Source organism: Malaclemys terrapin, chromosome 9 (assembly GCF_027887155.1).
Source record: "Malaclemys terrapin pileata isolate rMalTer1 chromosome 9, rMalTer1.hap1, whole genome shotgun sequence".
Lineage (NCBI taxonomy): Eukaryota > Metazoa > Chordata > Testudines > Emydidae > Malaclemys > Malaclemys terrapin.
In genome coordinates, this window is record NC_071513.1 from 74,511,649 (window position 1) to 74,537,575 (window position 25,927).

Below are 25,927 nucleotides of genomic sequence, written 5' to 3' on the forward strand. Positions count from 1 at the left end.
TTGAAATACGGGAATTTAATTAAGGGGACAGAGGTGGCCGTTCCTACTGGGCTGTTTGCCTGTGGCTGAAAAGAAATCCTTCCCTGCAGTTAGCCAAGTACGGGGGGGAGGGGAATTGGCGCTGAGCTTTTCACATTTGGTTAGCAGGGATCTTCCCTGATACCAGCCATGCGGTGTGGGGGGGGGGGGGTACAGCAATCATCCCAGATAATTCATAGTGGGCGGGAGGGGAGGGGTGTTAGTTTGGTTTCTGCAGGGATCTTCCCTGATACCAGTCACGCAGTGGGGGGAGGGATAAAGCGATCATCCCACAGAATTGGATGGGAGGGGTTAGTTTGTTTTCTGCTGTTAAAGGTTAACAGGAAAACCACAGCACTCAACGGGCTTTGCTTGGTATGTGGGAAAGGAGGGCGCAGAAACTGAAAGATAATGGCTTACCATGGCCGCATCCAAGCCGAATTCTGTTGCCCGGACCTGCATCTGTGATCTCTAACACCAAAGCCACAGGCACTCAATATTAGGATGCAAAATGCGACCTTGTATTGAAATCACATGTGCTATGTAATGTGAATAGTGTTTGTTCACCGTGAAAGAGTATAAGCATTGTTCTGTAAAATGTATCTTTTTAAAAACTTTTCCTTTTTTCCATCCCTCCAGCAGCTGCAAATTTTAGTGGAGAACAAAGAATGAGATACTGTTTTCAAAAGAGTCAGATGCTGTGAGTTCTGCTGCTGGACCAGATGTAGAACTGAGCTGCTGGGTATTCAAGCCTCCCTCCTCCGTCCTGAAGGCTATCTCAGATAAGGTGGCGGAGAAAGAGGATGCGAGACGAGATGTTCTCGGAAATAATGGAATGCACCCGCAATGAAAGAGCTCATTTGAATGAGTGGAAGGGCACGATATCTAAGTACAGGAAAGAAGCCAGTGAACGTGAGGTCATGAGAGACGCTCGAGATGAGAGGTGGCAGGCTGCAACTCTGGGGCTGCTGCGTGATCAAACGGACATGCTCCGGCGTCTGGTGGAGCTTCAAGAACGGAAGCAGGATCACAGAGTGCCGCTGCAGCCGCTGTATAACCTCCCTCCCCCCTCACCATGTTCCATAGCCTCACCCAGACGTGTAAGAATGTGGGGGAGGAGGCTTCGTGCACCCTCCTAGTCCACCCCAGTGGACAGCCCAACCAAAAGGCTGTCATTATATTGAATTTTTTCAGTGGCCTTTTACTTCCCTCCTATTCTCCTCCCAAACCCCACCCAGGCTACCTTGTCGGTTTTCTCCCTATGTTTAATCAATTAATAAAGAATACATGATTTTTAAATGATAGTGACTTTATTTCCTTTAAAAGCAAGCTGTGATTTAAGGGGGGAGGGTGGTTTGCTTACAGGGAATGAGTCAATCAAGGGGGCGGGTTTTCAACAAACAGAACTTTCACACCGTAGCTTGGCCAGTCATGAAACTGGTTTTCAAAGCTTCTCTGATGCGCAGCGCTTTCTGGTGTGATCTTCTAATCACCCTGGTGTCTGGCTGTGCATAATCAGCAGCCAGGCGATTTGCCTCAGCCACCCACCCCACCATAAAGGTCTCCCCCTTACTCTCACAGAGATTGTGGAGCACATAGCAAGCAGCAATAACAATGGGGATATTGGTTTGGCTGAGGTCTGACCGAGTCAGTAACGAGTGCCAGCTACCTTTTAAACATCCAAATGCACATTCTACCACCATTCTGCACTTGCTCAGCCTGTAGTTGAACAGCTCCTGACTCCTGGCCAGGCTGCCTGTGTATGGCTTCATGAGCCATGGCATTAAGGGGTAGGCTGGGTCCCCAAGGATTTCAACATCCCCAACAGTTATTTTCTGGTCCGGGAAGTAAGTCCCTTGCTGCAGCCGTTTAAACAGAGTAGTGTTCCTGAAGACGCGAGCGTCATGAACCCTTCCCGGCCAGCCCACGTTGATGTTGGTGAAACGTCCCTTGTGATTCACAAGTGCTTGCAGCACCATTGAAAAGTACCCCTTGCGGTTTATGTACTGGGTACCCTAGTGCTCCGGTGCCAAGATAGGGATATGGGTTCCATCTATTGCCCCACCACAGTTAGGGAATCCCATTGCAGCAAAGCCATCCACTATGACCTGCACATTTCCCAGAGTCACTACCTTTCGTAGCAGCAGCTCAGCGATTGCTTTGGCTACTTGCATCACAGCAGCCCCCACAGTAGATTTGCCCACTCCAAATTGATTCCCGACTGACTGGCGTTGCAAGCTTTCACAGGGCTATCGCCACTCGCTTCTCAACTGTGATGCCTGCTCTCATCTTGGTATTCTGGCACTTCAGGGCAGGGGAAAGCAAGTCACAAAGTTCCATGAAAGTGCCCTTACGCATGCGAAAGTTTCGCAGCCACTGGGAATCGTCCCACACGTGCAACATTATGCGGTCCCACCAGTCTGTGCTTGTTTCCTGGGCCCAGAAGCATTCCTCGGCTATAACCTGCCCCATTAACAGCATGATCTCCAAAGTGCTGGGGCCTGTGGTTTGATAGAATTCCATGTCCATGTCCTCATCACTCTCGCCGCCGCGCTGCCGTAGCCTACTCCTCGCCGCCTGGTTTTGCAGGTTCTAGTTCAGCATAAACTGCACGATAACGCGCGAGGTATTTACAATGTTCATGACTGCTGTCTTGAGCTGAGCGGGCTCCATGCTTGCCGTGGTATGGCGTCTGCACTGTTCACCCAGGAAAAAGGCATGAAACGGTTGTCTGCCGTTGCTTCCCTGGAGAGAGGGGGAGGATGTACCCAGAACCACCCGCGACAATGTTTTTGGCCCCATCAGGCATTGGGATCTCAACCCAGAATTCCAATGGGCAGAGGAGACTGCGGGAACTATGGGATAGCTACCCACAGTGCAACGCTCTGGAAATCGACGCTAGCCCCGGTACATGGACGCACACCGCCGAATTAATGTGCTTAGTGTGGCTGCATACATTCGACTTTATACAATCTGTTTCCAAAATTCGAATTCTGTACATTCGGATTAATCACGTAGTGTAGACATACCCTAAGACACACTGCCTCTCGGGAAAAAATGTACCAAGTCTTTGTGCGTTGCTATGCTGTTTATGACTATTAAAGCACACTCCTCTACAGATCCAGGATTACTGATTCCCCATCCTTCTCTGCTATCTAGCAATAGCTGTGTAAGAGATTGGGAAAGAGTTACTTCCCCCTCTAGTGCTGGTTCACCAAGAATAACAGTCTGCTATTGGTACCACTCACTCCTTTAGCACAAGTGAGAGAACTTTGTGCAGGTCATGAGTAGGGTTGTCAGGCGTCCAGTTTTCGACCAGAATGCCCGGTAGAAAAGGGACCCTAGCTGCTCCAGTTGGCACCGCTGACCAGGCCATTAAAAGTCCGGTGGGCAGTGGAGCGCGAGCCCAGGGATAAGGCAGGCTCCCTGCCTGCCCTAGCTCTGCATGGCTCCTGGAAGCAAACACAGGTCCTTGCAGCCCCTAGGCGCATGGGTGGTCAGGGAGGCTCCGCGCACTGCCCCCGCCCTGAGTGCCAGGTCCACCGCTCCCATTGGCCGGGAATTGCAACCAATGGGAGCTGTGGGGGCAGCGCCTGCAGGCACAAGGGCAGCGCATGGAGCCTCCCTGACTACCCATGTGCCTAGAGGCAACAGAGATCTTGCGGACACTTCCTGGAAGCTGCACCCCCCACACACCCCAACCCCCTGCCCTGGTCCTGAGCCCCCTCCTGCACCCCAAACCCCTGCCCCAGCCCGGAGTCCCTCCCGCACCCAAACTCCCTCCCGGAGCCCCCCCCAACACCCTGCCCCAGCCCTGAGCCCCTACCTGCACCCCAAGCCCCTCATCCCTGGCCCCACCCCAGAGCTTGCACCCCCAGCTGGAGTCCGCACCCCCTCCCGCACTCCAAACCCCTTGGCCCAGGTCCAGAGCCCCCTTCTGCATCCCAAACCCCTCATTTCTGGCCCCACCTGGAACCTGCACCCCCAGCCCAGAGCCCAGACCCCTCCCTGCACCCCAACACCCTGCCCCAGCCCAGAGCCCTATCCCGCACCCTAAACCCCTCATCCCCGGCCCTAACCCAGAGCCTGCACCCCAGCCAGAGCCCACACTCCAACCCCCTGCCCCAGCCCGGTGAAAGTGAGTGAGGGTGGGGGACAGCGAGCAATGGAGGGAGGGGGGGATGGAGCGAGCGGGGGCGGGGCCTCAGGAAAAGGGTGAGGCAGGGATGTTTGGTTTTGTGCGATTAGAAAGTTGGCAACCCTAGTCATGAGCTGTTAATGACCCATGAACAGGGTCAATATGCTTCCACATGACTGAATCTTTCTCTCTTTTATTTATAAAAGTTTGCAAAGTGAAGCTCTCAAATGTTAGGTAATGCTGGCCTCCTGGGCTATATGCATTATGATAGTATACAATCACATAATTAAAGACTATTTGTTCTATGTGATTCTCTGCCTCATTCAAGTGCACAGGATGGACAATGAATGAGGCAGAAGAATCCAAAAGGAGAGAATGTTCTCTCTAAGGCACTGGACCAGAATCAGGAGAGCTGGATTTTGTTCCTCGCTCTGTCACAGTCTAAGCAATAATGAGACTCTTCCTACATTTATGCAAAGGAGCAGAAAAAAAGTTGCACAGGCAACCTTAATACGGGCATCGTCCCTTAACTTTTCAACCTTAGCTTTCTTTTTTAACTTGGTTTTTTTTTGTATGTAATATATATATAATTTTAAAAGAGTTTGGGAAACTAGTAAAAACTAGGCATTTCTTACGAGAAATCTTGGGTCATCTTAAGGAATTAGTCAATATTTTATTATTTTAATAAAATAATTTTACCAGGTTAAACCTGCTGTTAAACCATTTGGAAAACAAATCTATAGCATGGTGCCTAACTGAAATACAAACTGTGGAGCAGAAGATGCATTTTAAGAATACCCAGCAGCTCAGTTCTACATCTGGTCCAGCAGCAGAACTCACAGCATCTGACTCTTTTGAAAACAGTATCTCATTCTTTGTTCTCCACTATAATAACCCCATCTTAAAAGCTTGAAAATTAATGTATATTCAAACCTGCCAATGTTTCTTACACCATTTTCCAAACATCACTTTCTTCCCTGTCTTTCTAATGGAGCAAAAGCCAACATGACTCAGTTTTGTTTACTTTGGACTAGACTGAGCCTTTGGGTTTGGTCGTTGGTCCTGAGTCTGGGGCAGCAAAAAAACTGCAACTCCTCAGAACAAGCTCTGGGCAGGGCTTGTAGCTCAGTCACTATTTCTCCCCTGTTTCTCCCTTACCATGTCATGTCTACCTCATTCATGGGGCAGCTCACGCCTATTGCTCCTGGGAAACTCTGCTAGCTGATGTATTTGGTGGGACAGGGCACACAGCCATGGCTCCTCCCACTTCCCATCTTCTTGCTTGCAGAGGGAAGCACTGGATGTGCAATTGTTGCTTTTCACTCCTGTGCACCCAGAACTGAAATCCAGGCAGCTTACTCCCCCCGCAGGACCACGCAATCTCATCCTGTCCTGTTTGTACACCAGAAATTACCACACAAGCACCAACAGTCCAACTTCCACTCCTATTGTTCCAGCACAGAGAAGAGGCCAGAGAGGAAGCAATGCAGCAGTGCATATTTGGAAGGATAATTTCACACCACATAAACTAGATGCTTTCGAGAGCTAAAGTCTAGAGAAACTGACTTCAGCGCCTCTGCTCATGAGGGCAAGTTTCCAATTCCACTGATCAGTGGATTTTTCAAACCCTGCTTATTTTAGAAAATTTGTTCTGCAATCCAGCTACTGAACCTATAAAAACATCACCTTGTATGACTGTGACAGTCTTGAGTATTATTTTTACACCTTGAGCATGCTGGATTTTATAAGAACTGCATGGTTTGCCAAAAAGACACAGGACAGCAGTACAACTTCTCAGACTATTCAACATAATTATGTGGGGTGATGGCCAAGAAAGGATTATACAATATTAAAAGCAAATGTATGTGATACAGTGAGTGACACTATGCAAGTTACTACAGGAGAGGAAACAAGAGTAAAGATGATTTCTTAGCAGCAGGTGTAGCAACCAAAGGCTTCTGAGTAGTCTCCCAAAGCTGCAATACAAGCGCTAGCACGTGCTGCACACTTCTTATAGCTCTCAGGGTACGTCTTCACTTACCGGAGGGTCCGGCGGCAGGCAATCGATGTTCTGGCATCGATTTATCGCGTCTGGTTAAGACGCGATAAATCGATCCCGGATCAATCCCGGAAGTGCTTGCCGTCAACGCCGGTACTCCAGCTCGCCGAGAGGAGTACGCGGCATCGACGGGGGAGCCTTCCTGCTGCGTCTGGACCCGCGGTAAGTTCGGACTAAGGTACTTCGAATTCAGCTATGTTATTAACATAGCTGAATTTGCGTACTTTAGTCCAAAGTGGGGGCTTAGTGGGGACCAGGCCTCAGAATAGAGCAGTTGTTTCTGTTAACCAGCATCTTTAAATAACAGAAACTTAATTGGGCTTGTGTCTCTTCTAGCTTTAGCAAAGTAACTCTGGAAGACTTCAGCAGATACAATAATAATAAAATACTTATCTCTTATGTCAAGTATCAGAGGGGTAGCCATGTTAGTCTGGATCTGTAAAAAGCAACAGAGAGTCCTGTGGCACCTTTAAGACTAACAGATGTATTGGAGCATAAGCTTTCGTGGTTGAATGCCCACTTCGTCGGATGCATATCTCTTATGTAGCACCCTTCATCAGTAGCTCTCAAAGAACTTTACAAAAGAAGGTTAGTATCATTATCCCCAATTTACAGATGTGAAAACTGAGGCACAGAGGTGAAGTAACTTGCCCAAGGTCACCCAGCATACCAGTGCCATAGCCAAGAATAAAACTCAGGTCTCCTGAGTTACAATCCACTGCTCTATCTGCTAGGTCACATTGTCTCACTTTATATTATATTACCTATTTAATGTTTTATAAAGGAATTTTACTTCCAAATTGCTTGCCCTACTTCAATTAACTTTGGATTTCTCGTAAAGAAGATGGCATTCTCTGATTGAGAAAACAACACTTCCATGCCTCTGATAACCCACACGGAAAGCAAAACAATAACTGTTCCAGTTTTGCAGACTTGAGCCAGATTCTCCTGCAAGGTCCACATTGTTACCATGGACTGGCAAAAGGTGCTCTAGTATCAGATACTAGCTGAGGAGGCCTTTACATCGTAACTAAGGAGATGTCTTTGCTACACCTTGGGCTCTTAGTTGGATATTACCTCCACCTCCCTCCCAGCCACACATACAACTTTCTTACCAGAGTTTGGTGGTATTTAAACCTGGGCTAGCTGGCCTGACTGGACTTGAGTGCCACTTTCACTTGGGCTGGTAACCTGCCCACTTTCCAGTGAGGATGCAAGCTAAATCATTGGAGTGTGGATAGTCCTACAATTCCCTGCTGCAAGCCCAATTCACTGTGAAAGAATCAGTGTCTCAGCTTATTGAAGCACAAAGACCCATTGGATGTGTCCCCAGAAGTTCTAGCAACACACATGTGGGGGGAAAAGAACAGGAGTACTTGTGGCACCTTAGGCTAGATCTACACTACGGGGTGGGGGGGGATCGACCTAAGATACGCAACTTCAGCTACGTGAATAACGTAGCTGAAGTTGCATATTTTAGGTCGACTTACCTGGCTGTGAGGAGGGCGGCAAGTTGACCGCTGCCGCTCCCCCGTCGACTCCGCCAGCCCTCTGTGGAGAAAGAAGTGGTTCAGGACTATTTAGAAAAGCTGGACGAGAACAAGTCCATGGGGCTGGATGCACTGCATCTGAAGGTGCTAAAGGAGTTGGTTGATGTGATTGCAGAACCATTGGCCATTATCTTTGAAAACTCATGGCAAGCCGGGGAGGTCCCAGATGACTGGATAAAGGCTACTATAGTGCACATCTTTAAAAAAGGGAAGGAGGAGGATCTGGGGAACTACAGGCCAGTCAGCCTCACCTCAGTCCCTGGAAAAATCATGGAGCAGGTCCTCAAGGAGTCAATTTTGAAGCACTTCGAGGAGAGTAAAATGATCAGGAACAGTCAGCATAGATTCACCAAGGGCAAGTCATGCCTGACTAACCTAATTGCTTTCTATGATGAGATAACTGGCTCTGTGGATGAGGGGAAAGCAGTGGACGTGTTATTCCTTGACATTAGCAAAGTTTTTGATACGGTCTCCCACAGTATTCTTGCCAGCAAGTTAAAGTAGTATGGGCTGGATGCATGGACTATAAGGTGGATAGAAAACTGGCTAGATCACCGGGCTCAACGGGTACTGATCAATGGCTCCATGCCTAGTTGGCAGCCGATATCAAGTGGAGTGGGGCTCCTGGGGCCGGTTTTGTTCAAAATCTTCATTAATGATCTGGAGGATGGCGTGGACTGCACCTTCAGCAAGTTTGCAGATGACACTAAACTGGGAGGAGTGGTAGATACACTGGAGGGTAGGGATAGGATACAGAGGAACCTAGATAAATGATAGGATTGGGCCAAAAGAAATCTGATGAGGTTCAGCAAGGACAAGTGCAAAGTCCTGCACTTAGGACGGAAGAATCCCATGCACTGCTACAGACTAGGGACCGAGTGGCTAGGCACCAGTTCTGCAGAAAAGGACCTAGGGGTTACAATGGAGGAGAAGCTGGATATGAATCAAAAGTATGCTCTTGTTGCCAAGAAGGCTAATGGCATTTTGGGCTGTATAAGTAGGACCATTGACAGCAGATTGAGGGACGTGATCGTTCCCCTCTATTTGGCATTGGTGAGGCCTCATCTGGAGTACTGTGTCCAGTTTTGGGCCCCACACTACAAGAAGGATGTGGAAAAACTGGAAAGAGTCTAGCGGAGGGCAACAAAAATGATTAGGGGGCTGGAGCACATGACATATGAGGAGAGGCTGAGGTAACTGGGATTATTTAGTCTGCAGAAGAGAAGAATGAGTGGGGATTTGATAGCTGCTTTCAACAACCTGAAAGGGGGTTCCAAAGAGGATGGATCTAGACTGTTCTCAGTGGTAGCAGATGACAGAACAAGGAGTAGTGGTCTCAAGTTGCAGTGGGGGAGGTTTAGATTGGATATTAGGAAAAACTTTTTCACTAGGAGGGTGGTGAAGCACTGGAATGGGTTACCTAGGGAGATGGTGGAATCTCCTTCCTTAGAGGTTTTTAACGTCAGGTTTGACAAAGCCCTGGCTGGGATGATTTAATTGGGGATTGGTCCTGCTTTGAGCAGGGTGTTAGACTAGATGACCTCCTGAGGTCCCTTCCAACCCTGATATTCTATGATTCAATGTGGTTGCTCACATCCAGGCTAAACTAATCAGGATGCTCAGAAGCAGTTGCCGATCGCTCAAATGAACTCTGCAATGAAAACTTATCATATGGACACTCCTTAAATAAAATCAGTTCTGGGTTGTTTTCTGACTTAGTTATAAGGAATAGAACTGCCCACAGGACTCTTCAGTGTGTACTTCCTAGCAATCATTTGTAATCTAAGTCTTTTATAAGAACTTTACTTTTGTCATTTTTCAATAATATCATCTTCTTCAATATGATGTTTCAAATTTATGAAGCACTGATTTCAAAATTATTTCATGGTACCAACTGCTATTGAAAATCAGCTTTGTTGTTGCTACTCTTGTCTCAGTCTTATATTACTTCAAATGGAGTTTTTGCCAGCCAATCAGATTTCAGGATAGCTACCCAGTAATCACTAGTAAATGTTAAAAAAGCAATTGAGTCTTTTCAGACAGCGAGAAACAAGTTTATAAATAAAAATGGAGCATACTTCATTCAGATTGCTCTTTTCTAGAAGAAGTTGGGCACTGATTAAAGTCAGCACAAAAAGCTGTTCTCCACCCTAATCCAAATGCAGCATAATAAAAAGATTAAATCTACATCATTTGTTTGCTCTGACAGTAATTTAAAAACAACTGTCACAAGATCATGGTCTCCTTCTTGCATCAGTGTCTCTAGAGCAGCAAGGCTGTATTATTCTATGATGTCCTATTTCACTACCACTATCCATTCTCTTTTATATATTCTTTAGTGGCAACTTCAAAAGAGAATTTTCAGAGCACTCATTTCCATTTCCTTCCTTGACAGGAGCTCATATACTAGTCCTGACCCCAGAGAAACTCTCCACTGATGTTAATGGGAGTTGTGCATGTAGCCAGAGGGCAGTGTGTGGCTTTAAGTATCTCTTTGGTAGCATAATTTGTCATCATCGTACCTGGGGAAAAGTAAAAGGAGCCTCTTTATGAAGTCCTTGGTTTATAACATGTCCAGCACTGAAGGAATATTCAGTTCTGGCCATTCAGTTTTATAGTGTTTGCTCACTTATTAGTATCATTCATGGATATAATGTGGCTGCTCTGCAAACTCATTTCAGTGTCAAGTATCCTATAATGTACATATCTCTTACTATGTTTTATAATTTGGGGTATATATTTAAATTGAGCCTCTATTATGGTGTCTTTCAAAAGTTTCCATGCAGCTTGCTGGGATTTCACTTTTGGCACTGTACCTAATGTAACCCTAAAAAATGTTCCAGACAGCTGAAATATGTAAGCCCAACAACTCATTATCAGAGGCATCTGTCACCTAATATAAAATGTTGGCATTATAAAATAGGTAGCTCTTCATTCTTTTCAGAAGTGTTTTTGTGATATTAGAAAGTCTTACTGTGATTTTCCAAGTACATTTGCTGTTTGGAGGGTAAACTCCAGGGAATCCTTCACTCCCAATAAACCCTGACTCTCCAGACAGAATTCCTCCACATGTAAAAGCAGGCCTGGGAATAAAAAAAATACTGCTTAGTTTAGAAATATATTCCATCAACACTTTCTATAATACTGAAGATGGAAAGACTATTAACCTGTGTAATCGGGGTGTCAGCTAAAATGTTGATACAAAAATGTACAGCAACTTTAAATAAATGATTGAATAACATTAGCAGATATTTAAATTGTAGTATGGTACAACTTTTAATGTACAAACTGAGGTGTGGCTAGAATGGACAGCTCAGCCCTTAAAAATTTTAGATATAGTGCTGCATGCTGTTACACTTGCACAGTTTGTTCAAGCTTCGCCCTGTTCATAGTAAACAAAATAGGAGGGGGAAATACCATAACAAATTTATATTTCTATAAAAAGCACACTTTTCCAGCAGATAAGTCATTAGAGAATGTAAAGTTAGGTTCCCCCCCACACCCCATTATTCTCACTCTATTAAAATGACAATTTATCACAGAATTCTAAAGCAAGCCATCTCATAGATTTTTTTTCTATACTGAGAATACCAGGACCCGTAATTCTCCATCAATGCAACTCCTGTTTGCATCACAGCATCCATTTGGAGCTGCACTGGTGGGAATTATAGAACCTAATTTTGCCTAATGGTATTGATGGGTAATTAGGCCCTGGTTCAGCAAAGCATGCTTAATGTAAGCTCATCCTTCATGCTCAAGTACTTTGCCATGGTTGTAAAACTCTTTGAGATCACTGAAAAGGTGATATGTAGCAATGCAAAATCAGTATTAAAAGACAAGAATGTGGCAAACAGCCAAGGTGGTGGGTGTTGTTTTTCTTCCCATGAATCCACTGCTGGCAAATTTATTCATCCAAGAAATTATATAACAGGGTGTTTGTTTTTAATTTCAATATCCCCCAAAATAAAAATAAAAAAACAATCCCTTTGAAAGTATAACCAGAATCTTTTTTTCCCCTTCAAATTAAATACAAGAAACTGAGGTGGTTGGGCTTTTTTTGTACATGCCAAGAAATGCTAGAATGTGTTACAAGAAAAGGGTAGTGTTTCTGTGCTCCTTGTTTCTCTTTCATTAGAGGAAAGTAGAACAGAGGAGACCCTGACTACTCTTCACACTTTGTAATTTGCACAAATAATGCTGATCTCAATGCCCTACTCCTCAGCAAGTATTTAACAGCAAGCTGCTGGGGTAATGTCTCATCAAGCTTTTATTATATATACTGCACAATATTTACTGGTATAGGTCAAGTGTTAGTTAACTTGAGCACTGTAATTAGATTCTACTCAAGGCTTTGATCCTGCAGTCAGAACTGCCTGCACAGATCCTGGTGCCAGGAGGGGTATAAATGAAAAAAAAAAAAAGAAATCTTGTAATATAGTATCCCTGCTTTTTCCTGTTCTTGTCCAGTCACTTGTTAATTTGCAACGTTCAATTGTTGCAATGGGCCTTTCAGTCATTCTGTGAATTCCAGACGTTTTACTCTCACTTGTTAATAGCAGAATGGGTTGATTTAGATGGGAATTCGTTAAGGTTAGTGCCCTGGATTCTTGCCCTTTTGACTCTTCCCTCTGGCACAGGCTCATCCCCTCCCGATGTAACACATGCCAAAGAGCCTCGGATCCCATCTTTCCCCCAGCCAGGAGTGGGGGCCAGGGGCTCTGGGTCTTTCCTTCTCTGACTGACACCTCTGTCCTCCTGCCTCGGAGTCGCCCTGGTCATAGCCAGCGAGCCCAGCCGCCCGCACCCACCGTTGGCGCCGTTCTGTGGAGAACAAGATGTTCCTTCCCCTTCTAGGCAAAGAAGGGGCTGCAGCTCACCCACCCCTACCGCGGCACCAGGCGAGGCGCCTGCCGCCCCTTGCCCCAGCGCGGCCGCCGCAGCCGGACGGGGAGCAGCAGAGAGGCTGGCTGGGGAGGCGCCGACAAGGGCAAAAGCGCGGGGCGGTGCCTCGGCGCCCCCTCGTGCTCTTGCCTAGGTGCCGCGAGCGCCTGCAAGGCTCGGACCCGGAGGTGCGAGAGCGGGAGCCGCAGGCGCCACGACGAGGCGGCTGTAAGGGCAGGCAGGAGTCTGGGGGGTCGGGAGGCAGCGGCAGGGGGCAGAGCTCAGCGTGGCCCAAGGGGCAAAGCAGCGGCTGGAGGGGGCGCCCCCACGAGCCCGGCGGCGCTGGCCCGACGAGCCTTTACCTCTGTTGCGGCGGCTGCTGGCGGGAGAGCTGAGCGGCGGCCAGCAGGAGCCCCAGGCCCCAGGAGCACGCGGCTGGCCTCATCGCGGGCGCCCCGGTTCGCCTGTGCGGAGCGGCGGCTCTTGTGTGGGGGGCTTTTAAAGGCAGGTTGCAGGCTCGGCAGCCTCTCCGCGCGGTCCCCCTGGAGGAGTTTCCCTGGCATCGCGCCGCTCCGCGTGAATATCCCGGTTGTTCTTCCAGGCGAGGGGAGGAGGGAAGAGGCTTCCCCAGCCCAGAGCTCGCACCCACCCCCCGCCCTGCGCCCCGTGCTTGGAAAACTTCCCTCGGAGCCCGGGGGCAGGAGTCTGCTGCCCAGAGACTCGGGCAGGACCATGCCGCTCAGAGCCCCTGCAGCCCGGGCTGCGTCTGCCCCCTGGCGCGGGTCTTGGGCTGGCAGCGGCGGTCGGCGGCGGGCTGGGGGAGGGAGGTTACTGTGGGTGTCCAGAGCGAAGGTCACCACAGACCCCTGCCTGGGCCAAGTGTGAAGCCCCGTCCGGGCAACACAAAGCACAGAGCCACTGCTCAAGCGGCTGTAAACATCCAGCTCGGGTGGGGAGTGTTTGTTTAACCGCTAGTCCAGTTCCTTGGGCTTTTTTATTAGTAGCAGCGAAACTGTAACTTTGTGATTCCTCCTTTTCCTCAGGAGCGGTCCTGACAGTTCCTTCGTTTCAGGGACAGCGGCTCTTTTTTCACAAGAAACTTTTACATGTCTGATCGCAGCTGGGGGATGGGGAAAATCTTCCCCATCCTTCAAAAACTCAGTTACTGTATTGGCAAAGGGGAAATGATTTCCCATAGTGAAGGAGGAATGTGTATTTAAGTTCAGCTCTCAAATTTCAGGTAATTTGTAACTGTCATATTCAGTTATGTGGGGCCTGGGGAACTGATCAACCTTACCGTCCTCAACAGAAAATGAGTCTGTGCCCTGCATAGTCCTGAGAATAATCCTACATACTATTTACTGTACACACAGATGGACTGCACTAGTACCTGGACATGCACAAGAAGCCTGAATTAATTTACATTATCAGGAATGTTTTAAAAACCTACTAATTATCTCAGAGAAATGAATAATTACACCATGTTTGTAATGCAGGGTTTTGCATTTCATAATGTGGCACACCACACCAGTTTTGTTTATACGGAACACAAATAAACTCAGTATCATCATCTGTACAATTAAATACAGATTTGTCAATATTTGTAAAATACTAGTACTGCTTTCAAAAAAAGTATTCTTTAAAATTCTAAAGTAAATTAAAAACGTCATTTTGTTTACCTGTGGTAAATATTGACTCATTGGAATAAGGTAGCATTTAAGATCTGACTGTAACAAGGGTACTCTTTAAGGCTCTGTGGGGACTACTAATCTAGTAAAGTTAAGCACATGTGTAAGTGTTTGTAGAGTTGGAGCCTAAGTTAATTAACTGAGAAAGGTAGTGAAAAAATGAAATCTTAGTATTATTGTAGCTATATTTTTAAGTTTACCAAGAACCAAATGGTAGTTAAAAACATACATTTTATTTGGAACAATTATTGCAACCAACATTATAATCTTGAATGTCCTTCGTTTAAGATCAATATCCTTAAAATAAATGGATTTAAAAAAATAAACTAGGACAGACTGGACACTAAATAAACACATGGACAAGAGTGAAATTAAATTGCCTGGGCAAGAACCTAGAATTTTACTTTCTTATGTGATTACTGGTGATAATTTAAGCCTAAAATGTATCCAGTCTTTTATTCATCTACACATAAAGATCATATTTTAGGCTCACATGAGTGACATTATACAGCACAGACATAAAGAAGAACAGGAGTACTTGTGGCACCTTAGAGACTAACAAATTTATTAGAGCATAAGCTTTCGTGGACTACAGCCCACTTCTTCGGATAGTGTGTCTTGGTACAGCCAACTGCAGACTGGACTGAAAGAAATCGGACAGAACTGCACTAGTTCAGAAAACTATTCATAGGAAAGCAATAATGTAAATCTATTTTATGGTTTATTAACTTCTTTTGTTATCTGTTAAGCACTTGACATGCTTACCTAAGCACAGAATGCAAATAAGGGAAGTAAGTCCCCACCTCAAAGAACTTACAGTCTAAAAAACAGACAGAGATTAGACCAGATGCACAGGAGATCCCTAGGAAGGGTCCTATAAACTTAGAATTAAAAAATAAAAAACCTTCTCTCTCTCTCCTCTGACATACTGCTGGAGTGAAGAAGACATTGAGCTTATGCAGATTAGTTTTGGTCTCATGGAAGCAGCGAATCCTTGGGAGAATTTGAATGGGCAGAGGTGGGAGCCTGCCCCACTGGGACTGGGAGGGTGTGAGGAGTGAGATGTAGCACAGAAAAACACTAGGCAATGAAAGGGGTAGCGATACTGACACTGGTAGAGTGAATTGGGGGGGGTGGGACTGATGGGAGATGCAACGGAACAAGATCTGAGCTGTGCAGGGCCTTGGAGACAAGGATAATTTAAAAGAGCAGTTAAGAGGTAGTCGATGCAGGGATTCAAAGAAGGAATTGACATGGTTAGCTCAGTTTGTGAGGGAGAGAATGTTAGCAGCTGTATTCTGGGCTGACTTGAGGTGCGTGATATGGGAAACAGGGAGGCCAAAGAGGAGGAAGTGAACATGCCTTGGCCAATAGGCTTGTGTTTGTCAGCTCGAAGATTAAATAATTTAACACTATTATGTATATTATGTATATTTTAATTTGGAAGAGAATGTAATGCTGGAGATTGTTGCCAGTGGAGGTCAAAGTCCTTGGCCAGTTTACAGACCATACATACTACTGGCAGAAGTATAATCTCCATCTCTTCCCCCCCACACCCCCAACACACACATGCTTCCCCTGGTCCTATCAATGTGTTTCTGACTGTGGAGAAGACCAACCATTTAGGGATGAGAAGGTGGTTCATTCTTCATGTCCATCAAATATTTGGCCTTACTGCTGAATGACAGAGGGTGTTGGTTATAATGGTGGCTTTTCTGAAGCACATGCTTAGGGCCAAATTTTCAAAGACCTCATTGCATGTGTGCTGTGGCAGTAAGGGCACAGCATTTTCTGCACCCCTCCCAAATTGTGCTGGTTACTGTTTTCAGATCTATGGGTGTGCGCAGGGAGGCTGAAAGTTAGGGCTAACAAGAGTGTATCCATTCACAGCACAGAGAATTTGAAAAGAGGCTTACGAATGCTATTTTGCATCCTGCTATTTCTGCACCTCTTCTTCCCTCTTTCTTAGGACAGGCCTAAGAGCAGCATTACTCTTTGCTGCCCTTGGCTCTGTTGGACACACCCTATATTACAGGCTGGAAACAAGGCATATACAGCAACAGAGGGTCCTGTGGCACCTTTAAGACTAACAGATGTATTGGAGCATAAGCTTTCATGGGTGAATGCGTCTGACAAAGTGGGCATTCACCCACGAAAGTTTATGCTCCAATACATCTGTTAGTCTTAAAGGTGCCATAGGACCCTCTGTTGCTTTTTACAGATCCAGACTAACACGGCTACCCCTCTGATACAAGGCATATACAGTAACTCCTCACTTAATGTGGTAGTTATGTTCCTGAAAAATGTGACTTCAAGTGAAACGATGTTAAGCGAATCCAATTTCCCCATAAGAATTAATGTAAATGGGGGGGTTAGGTTCCAGGGAAATTTTTTTCACCAGACAAAAAACTATATATATATATATATATATATATATATATATATATATATATATATATATATATATATATATATATATATATATATATACACACACAGTATACGTTTTAAACAGACAATTTAATTCTGTTCTCAGCTATGATGATTGTGAAGCTTGATTCAGGTGGTGTAGTCAGAGGGTGGAAGAGGGTGGGGTATTTCCCAGGGAATGCCTTGCTGCTAAATGATGAACTAGCACTCGGCTGAGCCCGCAACGGTTAACACATTGTTAATGTAGCCTCTCACACTCAACAAGGCAGCACAAATAGAGAGGGAGGGGAGACAGCATAGCAGACAGAGACAGACACACACCTTATGTGTGGGAGAGAGAGAAAGATGCACACTGCCCCTTTAAGTAAGCTGACCCACTCTTAAGTGCATTGTCTTTTTAAGTGGATCAGGAAGTTGAGACAGCAGCTGCTCCCCCAAGCTCTCTCTGTCTCCCTCCGTGTCCCCACCCTGCTCTATATGGAGAAGGGGTAAGCGGGGTGCAGGAGCAGAGGGGAGGGGAACCCTGACATTAGCCTCCCTCTTTCCCCTCCCCCCCCATGCACAGCAAGCAGGAGGCTCCCGGGAGCAGCTCCAAGGCAGAGGGCAGGAGCAGCACATGACAGTGAGGGGAGGGACAGCTGAACTGCCCAGCAATTGATAGCCTGCTGGGCGACTGCTGCACAGGGAATTTAGGGGAGCGGGGAGCTGATGGGGGGCTGCCGGTCCACCCTGGTTACAAGCCCCCACCAGCTAACTGCAATGGACTGCTCTTCTTGCAAGGGAGCATTGCACAACTTTAAACAAGCATGTTCCCTAATTGATCAGCAATGTAACAACGAAACAACGTTAACTGGGACGACTTTAAGTGAGGAGTTACTGTAATCTAAAATAAAACTACACTTAGTAAATGTAAATAACATTGCAGAAAACAGTTTAACTATGCAGCAAACAACTCAACTATGAGCAGAAACAGACAAGACTGGCTGGTCTCCATCAGCTGTAACAGAAGGAACAGAGACGAAAAAGGGCTCAGTAAGCAATTAAAGTTTTTTTAAAGTGTTACCACTGGTATTAATCTTAAACTACTCCAGTAGTGTACGTTAGTATAGTCTAGAGTTGGCATTCCCATCAGTCCCTTAGAGGTTAGATCTCGGCAAGAGAAAACATTGGAAGGAACAGTAGTGAACTTTTAGATTGCATGCAAAATATATTAAGTTATTTAGGTTGCAAGGTCAAATGTTCAAGAGTTAGGAAATGCCAGATTTATGCTTGCCCATGCAATCTTAATTATGTCCCATTCTGTGTCTCACTTATGCACTAAATGAGGTAGCAATTCTGTGCAAAAATTGTATGTGCTTGTATAATTAAAAAACATATCCTAATGCAGACACACAACTTTCTTAACTTTCAAGGAAAAGGAAAATAAGTAGCTTCTCTTTAAAGGAAAAATGCAAAAAACAAATTCCATTTTTATTTAACAACCCTTCCCTAACCCCATTATGCATCATTATCAGAGTTGGCACTCTGAACCTTCAGCACTGCAGTAGAACAGTAGCAAGAGATGACTGCTATCTGAGAGGGGTATACACTAGTTTGGCATACATTCTTCCTTCTTTGATACTGGCACTGCCAAGCCCTTCTTTCCTCTCCCCTTCAATCAGCTTCCTTTCTCTCTACCAGCATTTTTCATAAACAACTGAACAGCTTTACAAGAGTAAACGTTTTCCAGTGTCTACCATCCTGAGCCACGCTTAAACTAGTGACCTAGGGGTGAAAGAGTGTCTCTCATTACCAAACTTCCAAAGAAGATATTTTATATAAACAAAATAGGAGACAAGCTTCCAACCCATTGTCTGGCTAGTCTGTCTTTTCCCCCTGAATGTTAAATAATTTTTTGAACTGGAAAACAGCATTTTTTACCTAAGATACAACACCATGCTAACAATCAGCTAGATTCTGAAGCAGAATCAGTAATTAATAAACACAATTTTAAAAAGGACCATACAAATAAAAATAGATATTATTATTCTGTACATTAAATAGATACCATTCCCTAATAACAACATCCACATGGCATATATACACCTGAAAACAGGAGCTGGCTGCTGCTGTGTGTGACATAATGTAGTACTAAAAGTCCTGTTTTGTTCTTATAAAAGGACAGGGACACTGCAGTTCTAGACATTTGGTTTTAAGAGAATTCCAAGCAAAGTTGCATGTAATAGTCTTCTTTATATGGAAATATTAACTAATGAATGCTGTTCTCTTACAGACAGTATGAACCTTGAGTTCCTCTTCTCCTTGTTTCAGCAGCAATAGGCTGCTACGCTTTGAAGTGAATAGCATTTTGATCAGGAACCCAGCTTTGTAAATGTATTGGTCATAGCAGGTCCACTAATCCTGATATAAACACAGGGTAATGCCATTTCTTAATGGAGAAAGGGGGTAGTGCAAAGCTCAAGTGTAAGTTCCAGACTTCAGATCAGAAGTTCTGCCTTTGCTTTGAAAAGAGCCATCAATATGGTATTCCTATTGATTTTTCAAAAGGCATTGGGCCTGGTTCTGATCTCTCTGTGTTTTTACACAAACATAACTCCACTGACATCAGGCAAGTTATCCTGATTTGAACTGATGCAAATGTGTTCAGAACAAAGCTCTTTATTTCTTCTGGCCCTAACGTAAGCACCAGGTGTTTTGGTTTCTTCATTATCTCTTGCCTCTCTTCTTTCAAGGAACACCAACATTAAAATTGCACTTCTTTCTGAAACATTTTTACCTCCTATTGTTCCAAGTCAGTTGTTGACTTTGTGCATTTGATACCATGACAGAGGAAGAGATTAAGAGGGCTAACACTGCTTTATTGCTTGATAACATAGGTGCCATTATATAAATACAAATAATTTGTAAACCATCCTAAGACAAAAGAGATCCAAGAAGTATCAAATGAAATGCATGTTTACCAGGATGTTTTAAGATTGTCAGGACTCATGATGTGTAGTGCACAGATATTTCCTCATAGGCCAGGCTTCATATAAGACTGTGCCAACATTTTCAAATGGACTTTCAAGAGTCCGTTAGCTGATAGCATGAATGTATAATTACAGAGTCCCACAGAGGGTAAAGAAATTGCTAAAGTAATGGATTCTGTAGGATCTTCTAAGAGTCATAATAACAACTTTTTATCCAAAGGCTTCAGCAGTGCAAATTAAAGATATCGGTCCAAAGAAAATAGTCAAGACACAAAAGAACCATCTGCACAAAACTCTGGAGTTGAAGGCCATAAGATTAGAAAACCAGAAACATTAATGTTGTCACTGATGTCAGACAATCTTACAGCTGTCTCATACATCAACAAGCAGGGAGGAACCAGGAGCTTCAGTCTCAGTAGGATAGCATTAGAGTTCCAGCATTGGGCAGGGCATCCCCAACTGTCAATAAAAGCCATTCACATCAATGGATCACTAAAAATAAAGACAGATTGTCTCAGCAATTGGTATTCCAGGCGAAATTCATCCTGAATTGGCAAGTATTCAAGTAGATTAATATTATGGATGGAAATTCCAAAAAGCTGGATCCATTTGCCTTGGCAGAGAAGAATATTAATCATTCTTTGCCTCAGGGAAAGAAATAGGAAGGGAGCAGTAAAGATATCCTGTCACAGAAATGTTCAAAAATAATCTGTTTTGTTTCTGTTCATGAGAAGTAAAATCATCTTCAGGAGAGATATGGAAGAGAACCATCCTTGGATCCATTCTCATCAAGCAAAGTCAGAAAAGTTCTTGACAGTATATGAATAAACTTCAAAAGTATTATAGTTGAGCCTAGCTTAAACAATTGGCATCTTGGGCAAGGTACAGAACAATAGTTTATTTTAAACTATTCCTTTTATATCCTCTGTTAATAAAGGCATAGTCCTGTTGAAGGTAGCAGATATCTGCCAGACACTCTTCATATATTTATACAATATGGTGTACACCTTCCCTCCATTTCCACTGACTGAAAGAACACCAGGGAGGGAAGACATGCCACTAAATGTTCATTCACATGTAGTCAAAATAAAGTGAAGTACAATTAGGAAAAAGCAAGCTAATAATTCTGGGGAAAGAGAACTCTCTATGTGTAATGGGAGTGAGAAACTTGGGTAATAGTAATGCTGAAAAATATGCACAGATAATATGAAGATGATTGGGACCATGTAAGTCCCTAGAAAGAAGGATATAGGGGTGAGAGTGGACAGCATATTAGGCTCTAGTTTACCCTGTGATATGAAAGTAAAGGACAATGCAATTTGGGGCTGTATACACAGATGCATTAAATAGTGGAGTAGAGAAAGAATACAGTACTTCCTCTTTCTATGGTCCAATTACAACTGGATTATTGCATTCAATTCTGGACACCACATTATAGTTTCCCAAGGCCAGTTTTAAAAGCCCCATCACTTCTGACTTGGAAGACTGTACTGAACCAAATCTAATAAATGTGCAAAAGGGGGCAATTGTGTAGCTTCTATGAATGTATCATTAGGAGCAATGGACATACACTGCTCTCAGAGAAAAGACATTTAATAGGAAATTTTCCTATTACTAGACTGGCACAATAGCACCTTAATGTGTAATACTACTGAGCTAACTAATAAAATATGGTGTGCAATAAAGTTGCTAGTTCATTACTGCAGAACACTTTTCAAAGGTGATATGAATGAGCAGTCATTTACCTCCTCAGAAAGCCACTACAATGTAGCAAAATCTCAATGCAGCAGTAGCAATTGGAGAACATACTGTAACTCGTTCTGATCTTTTTATTGAGGGAAAAAAATCTCTGTGCTATTCATATGACATGAGATTTTTTTGGTATTTTAAATATCTTTATAAATCAGATCACATGACTTTTTTTCTTGCAGTTATCCTAAAGTGATTGTCGAAAACTTTCAATTCCCACATAGTAAATGACTACAGACATGGCAAAATGCAGAGTTGTACTCTGTTCTCAGTTACACCTGTACAACACAGGCTGGAATTTGATCTCACACCAGTTTTACACATTGCACTTCACTCACTGTCACTGTTAACACTGGGGTAAGTGAGAATGGAGTCAAACCCCTTCTGAAATTATTCCAGTTCAGTATTCCTAATATTGTTCCAAAACCTTTCCTTTATTTTAATTTATAAACCCATAGATGTAACAGAGAACAGTGTGGTTTAATTGCCCCTCCAGAGAATCTGCTTTAATACAAACATTTCCTAGTGTGGGGGAATACTGTGAGAAACTTTAGTTCATCTAACTATAAAATATCCTTTTTCTCCTGGGATTACAGCACACCTCTATAACAAAATCACTGTCAGCTGAAAAAAAATATAATGACTTGCAGGTGAAGAGGGCAATGAAGAGCAAACCCTTTCCAAAATATGTAATAAAAAGACTTCCTCTACACTGAGAGGAGATGGGAAACCACAAAGACTCTACTTTGACTCAGGACCTTTCCTGCAACTTGGCTTCTCTGCTGAAATGGAAGGTGCTAACGTAATGCCGACAGACCCCGGTCGCTGGTGGGCAGGATCGAACCAGGAACTTCTGGAGCTTAGTGCATGAGCCAAAAGCTAACTGGTGCTTAGTAAGGCCATAGAGCAGACTCATTTAACTCTCTCTCTCTCCAAGTGGTCTTGGTGCCACTAGATGGGACAGAACACCACACCCAGAAGGTGTGTGGGTTACATACTTCCCCTAGTTGAGGAAGCGTGTTCTGAGCTTCAGAGACTTCCCAGTTGAAATCCCAGACAATCCCCCACTTGTAACGCTGATAGACGCTGATCATCAATGGATGGGACTGAACCAGGGACCTCTGGAGCTTAATGCATGAGCCTCTAGAGTCTACTGCATGAGCTAAAAGCCAACTGTCTCTTAGCTAAGGCTGTAGAGCAGACTCATTTCACTCTCTCTCTAAGTGGTCTTGGTGCCACTAGATGGGACAGAACACCACACCCAGGAGGTGTGTGGGTTACACTGACTCAATTGAATGTATACCCAGGAATCATACATCTGAATGATATGGGGCGGAAGTCAGATCTGAAAAGTTCAGTCCCTCAAAGTTAAGCGCTGAACCTGGGAAAAACGTCTGTCCCTTCATTGTAATGTTGGCTGTTGTTGCTGAAGATAGATTAGTCTGGGTAGAGAAAGTTATACAAGCATTTTGGAAAGGAAGACCTAGATGCAGCCATCCTCTACCCGTTATAATCTAACATTTGACAATATAAAAAACCCCTACAATGTATGTTCTGTTCAATCCCCCTGAATCTCTTCATTGGCTCCCCATTATTCACCTTTCAAATTTAGGACATGGGGAGGGAAGGGGGACCTTGCACCAGGACTGGACAGCTCTGAATCAGGGAGTTGCATTGGGTTTCCTGTGATCTTCCCCTCTCTCTAAATGCAGTTTGGATGGAATGCAGAATCTGGGCCAAACTATTTCACCAGTGGCTAAAACTCAGCTATCTGCTATGTGTGTTACAATAGTAAATTTAATTTTTCTAAATACAAAATAACTGGCATGGGAGATGCACACATGCACTTTAAGGCCAAATTTTTAGCCTTTAGCACAAAATTGTGTATTTTAAACACATCTGGGATCTATTATGTTGCTGTTTAATGAATTTCACAGAACGATTGTTACTTATTGTTTAAAGGAATATGATTGTCAGTACTAAATCCATTGCTGTACTGCAAAGTAAGACACATAAACAGCATAAATATGTGCAAAATATTAGATTCTTTAAAAAAAAATCTTTGTTGGCAGAGGAAAAATGCTTGTTTTGTTATTGCTAAGGCTATTTGATAGGTAGAACTGTAGACTGCATGAAATCTGTGGAGAAGTCCCACAAGCCAAATTCATGAATTTCCATGCTACAAAAACTATAATAAGCATAAAGACTATAAAATATTAGAGAAACTACAGTGTATGTTAAAAATTTGACACAATAAACATGACATGATTCAGTGTTTAAAATTACATCTGAAAAAGTTTGGTTAATTATAATGCCTTTATACTCCAACATATTTACAGTTGGCAATAACAATCCTGTTGCACAAATTGAAGAACTTTATATTCGGAAAGAGTTGTATCCACTATCAAACGAAATTTGTCATTGTATGTGTATTCCAAGGGTTTCACTTACTTTAGTTTTACAAAGATCTGTAGTTCATTTTAATGTTATAAACTTGTGGGGAAATAATTCACCATCAACAACAACAAACAAAAGTTGACTCAATTTAATATTATTTTATAAAGTTCAACATTAACTTTAATGCTCCTAAACTATGCTGACATTACAGTTTTGGAGACTGACAATTTGGACCCAGTCAATTGCAGTGGAAGATCCTCCACACCCCATGCCAACATACTTCAACCCATGTCTGTGGGTGAAGGGACAATTCAGGCTCTAGGTCCATTCAGTCTTTGGTCTCAGTGCAGAGACTGCAAACAAGGTTTCCTTTAGTGCCAGTTGTGATATGGAAGCTTGTTCTCCAGGAACTAAAGAACGCCTAGCTCATATCACATATGGCCTCTGGACTGAATTTAAACTAATAAGAAAAAAGTAGGACCTTTCTGATTGAGCATGTGAAAGCACCTTATAAAGATGAGTAAGTACATTATTATCTGTTTTACAGATGGGGTGCAAGGACTGAGAGACAGAGATTCAGTGAGTTGGCCAAGGTCATGTAGTAACTTCAGAGAGGTTCTACTTGTATGTCTGAAGGTAGAATTTAGCCTAATGAATTTGAATAAAATAATCCACATTGCTGACGGGTCTGTGTGGACCCCAATAAAATATCTGAAAATAAAATTAATTCATATTTATGTACCTTGTCCTTAAGCATTGTCTAAATTACCATTTGGAAAACAATACAAATTGAAACAAAAGATATATAAACTGGCCCATTTGTGATTGAAAGACTAGGGACCTGATTCTCCTTTTACAAGACTTTTGAGGAAATGGCTTTGGGTCATGCCCTATGTAGTTAGGCAAACACTCCTTCCTAGGGATATTATGATTTATTGTGACAAACTAACTCCATTTCAAAATTCCATTTCACTCCTGTATGGGTCCCAGTTTGGCTGGGTTTTCTATTTTTAACTACCCAAATGCATTCATTCACATTCTGAACCAAGGGCTAGGTTTGCCCCCTGATGCTGCTCTGTTTTACCAGGAATTAATCTGTTAAATTTAACTGTAAACAGGGAAGGTATTTGAGGCACAGGAGTACCAAAAACTCAACGGAAACCACAAAACCTCTGTAGTTTTATGTAATTATCCTCAAAATGACCAAACAAATTGTTTTTAAATTCTGTAAAAAATATTTGGTCTCCGACTAGAACCCTCTTGCCAACTGTTTTTTCTGGTGTGATTTTTTACATCCGAGTTTTAAACCCCTGAAAAAAGAGAGTTAAAATGGAAAAAACTGACATGACCATAACTATAGTGATGTATCATCTGCTGCTGCTGTGAGATGCTTACGGATTGATTTGTTGCAAGAAAGAGCTACTGGTAAAATAATTCCCATTAAATTATTTATGGGAGTAGTTATTATTGGATCATTACCTAAAACAGCAACAGGGTATCAATATAACCTTATTTTTGCAGATTTCTTTAGTAGATGGACTGAATGTTTTCCACCTCAGAAGGCTGAAGCCCAAGTAGCTGCCAGTAACATTGGAAGTTTTTCCAGGGCATGAATTCCCAGGACACCCTCTCACAGAAGCCCTTCCTTTCATGAGACTATGTAAAATTCATAACTTTTTAGGGATACATTATAGGTTATCTACTGTTTCTCACCCTCAGTCTGATTTGAGATAATAAATACAGGATTAATAAAGCCTGTGTGGGTAAACAGTATATTATTTAAAATGCTCTCTAAAGTAAACTTGTCTTTCTATTTTGTGTGTGGTGACTGGAGTCTCTCTCATATACCAGGTTCTGAAGGGTATGGAACAAAGAGGAACATTGATGATACCTTTTATAGGAATGAGGAATGCAAAGGAAACAATAAACACTTACCAAAGGTCTGCCAGCTGGAGTTAATAATTTAAACAACCTCTTAAAGAAAATTAGATTGTTTTTGAAATATTTAAGCATTAGATGCTAATTTCCTCATAGGGATGTTCTTCCAC

The 25,927-nt window shown here is 43.5% G+C and overlaps 1 protein-coding gene across 1 annotated transcript in view; it reads right to left on the bottom strand.

Moving 5' to 3' along the window:
- Window positions 1-13,194, bottom strand: part of PCOLCE2 (procollagen C-endopeptidase enhancer 2) — a 50,387-nt gene extending 37,193 nt beyond the window's left edge. Inside the window, exons 1-2 of the mRNA XM_054039260.1 lie at window positions 13,009-13,194; window positions 10,740-10,848 (exon numbers count right to left, since the gene is read on the bottom strand). Of these exons, the coding sequence (XP_053895235.1) occupies window positions 10,740-10,848; window positions 13,009-13,091 (192 nt within the window). The 5' untranslated portion in view covers window positions 13,092-13,194. The remainder of the gene's footprint in view (window positions 1-10,739; window positions 10,849-13,008) is intronic.
- Window positions 13,195-25,927: the final 12,733 nt, after the last annotated feature.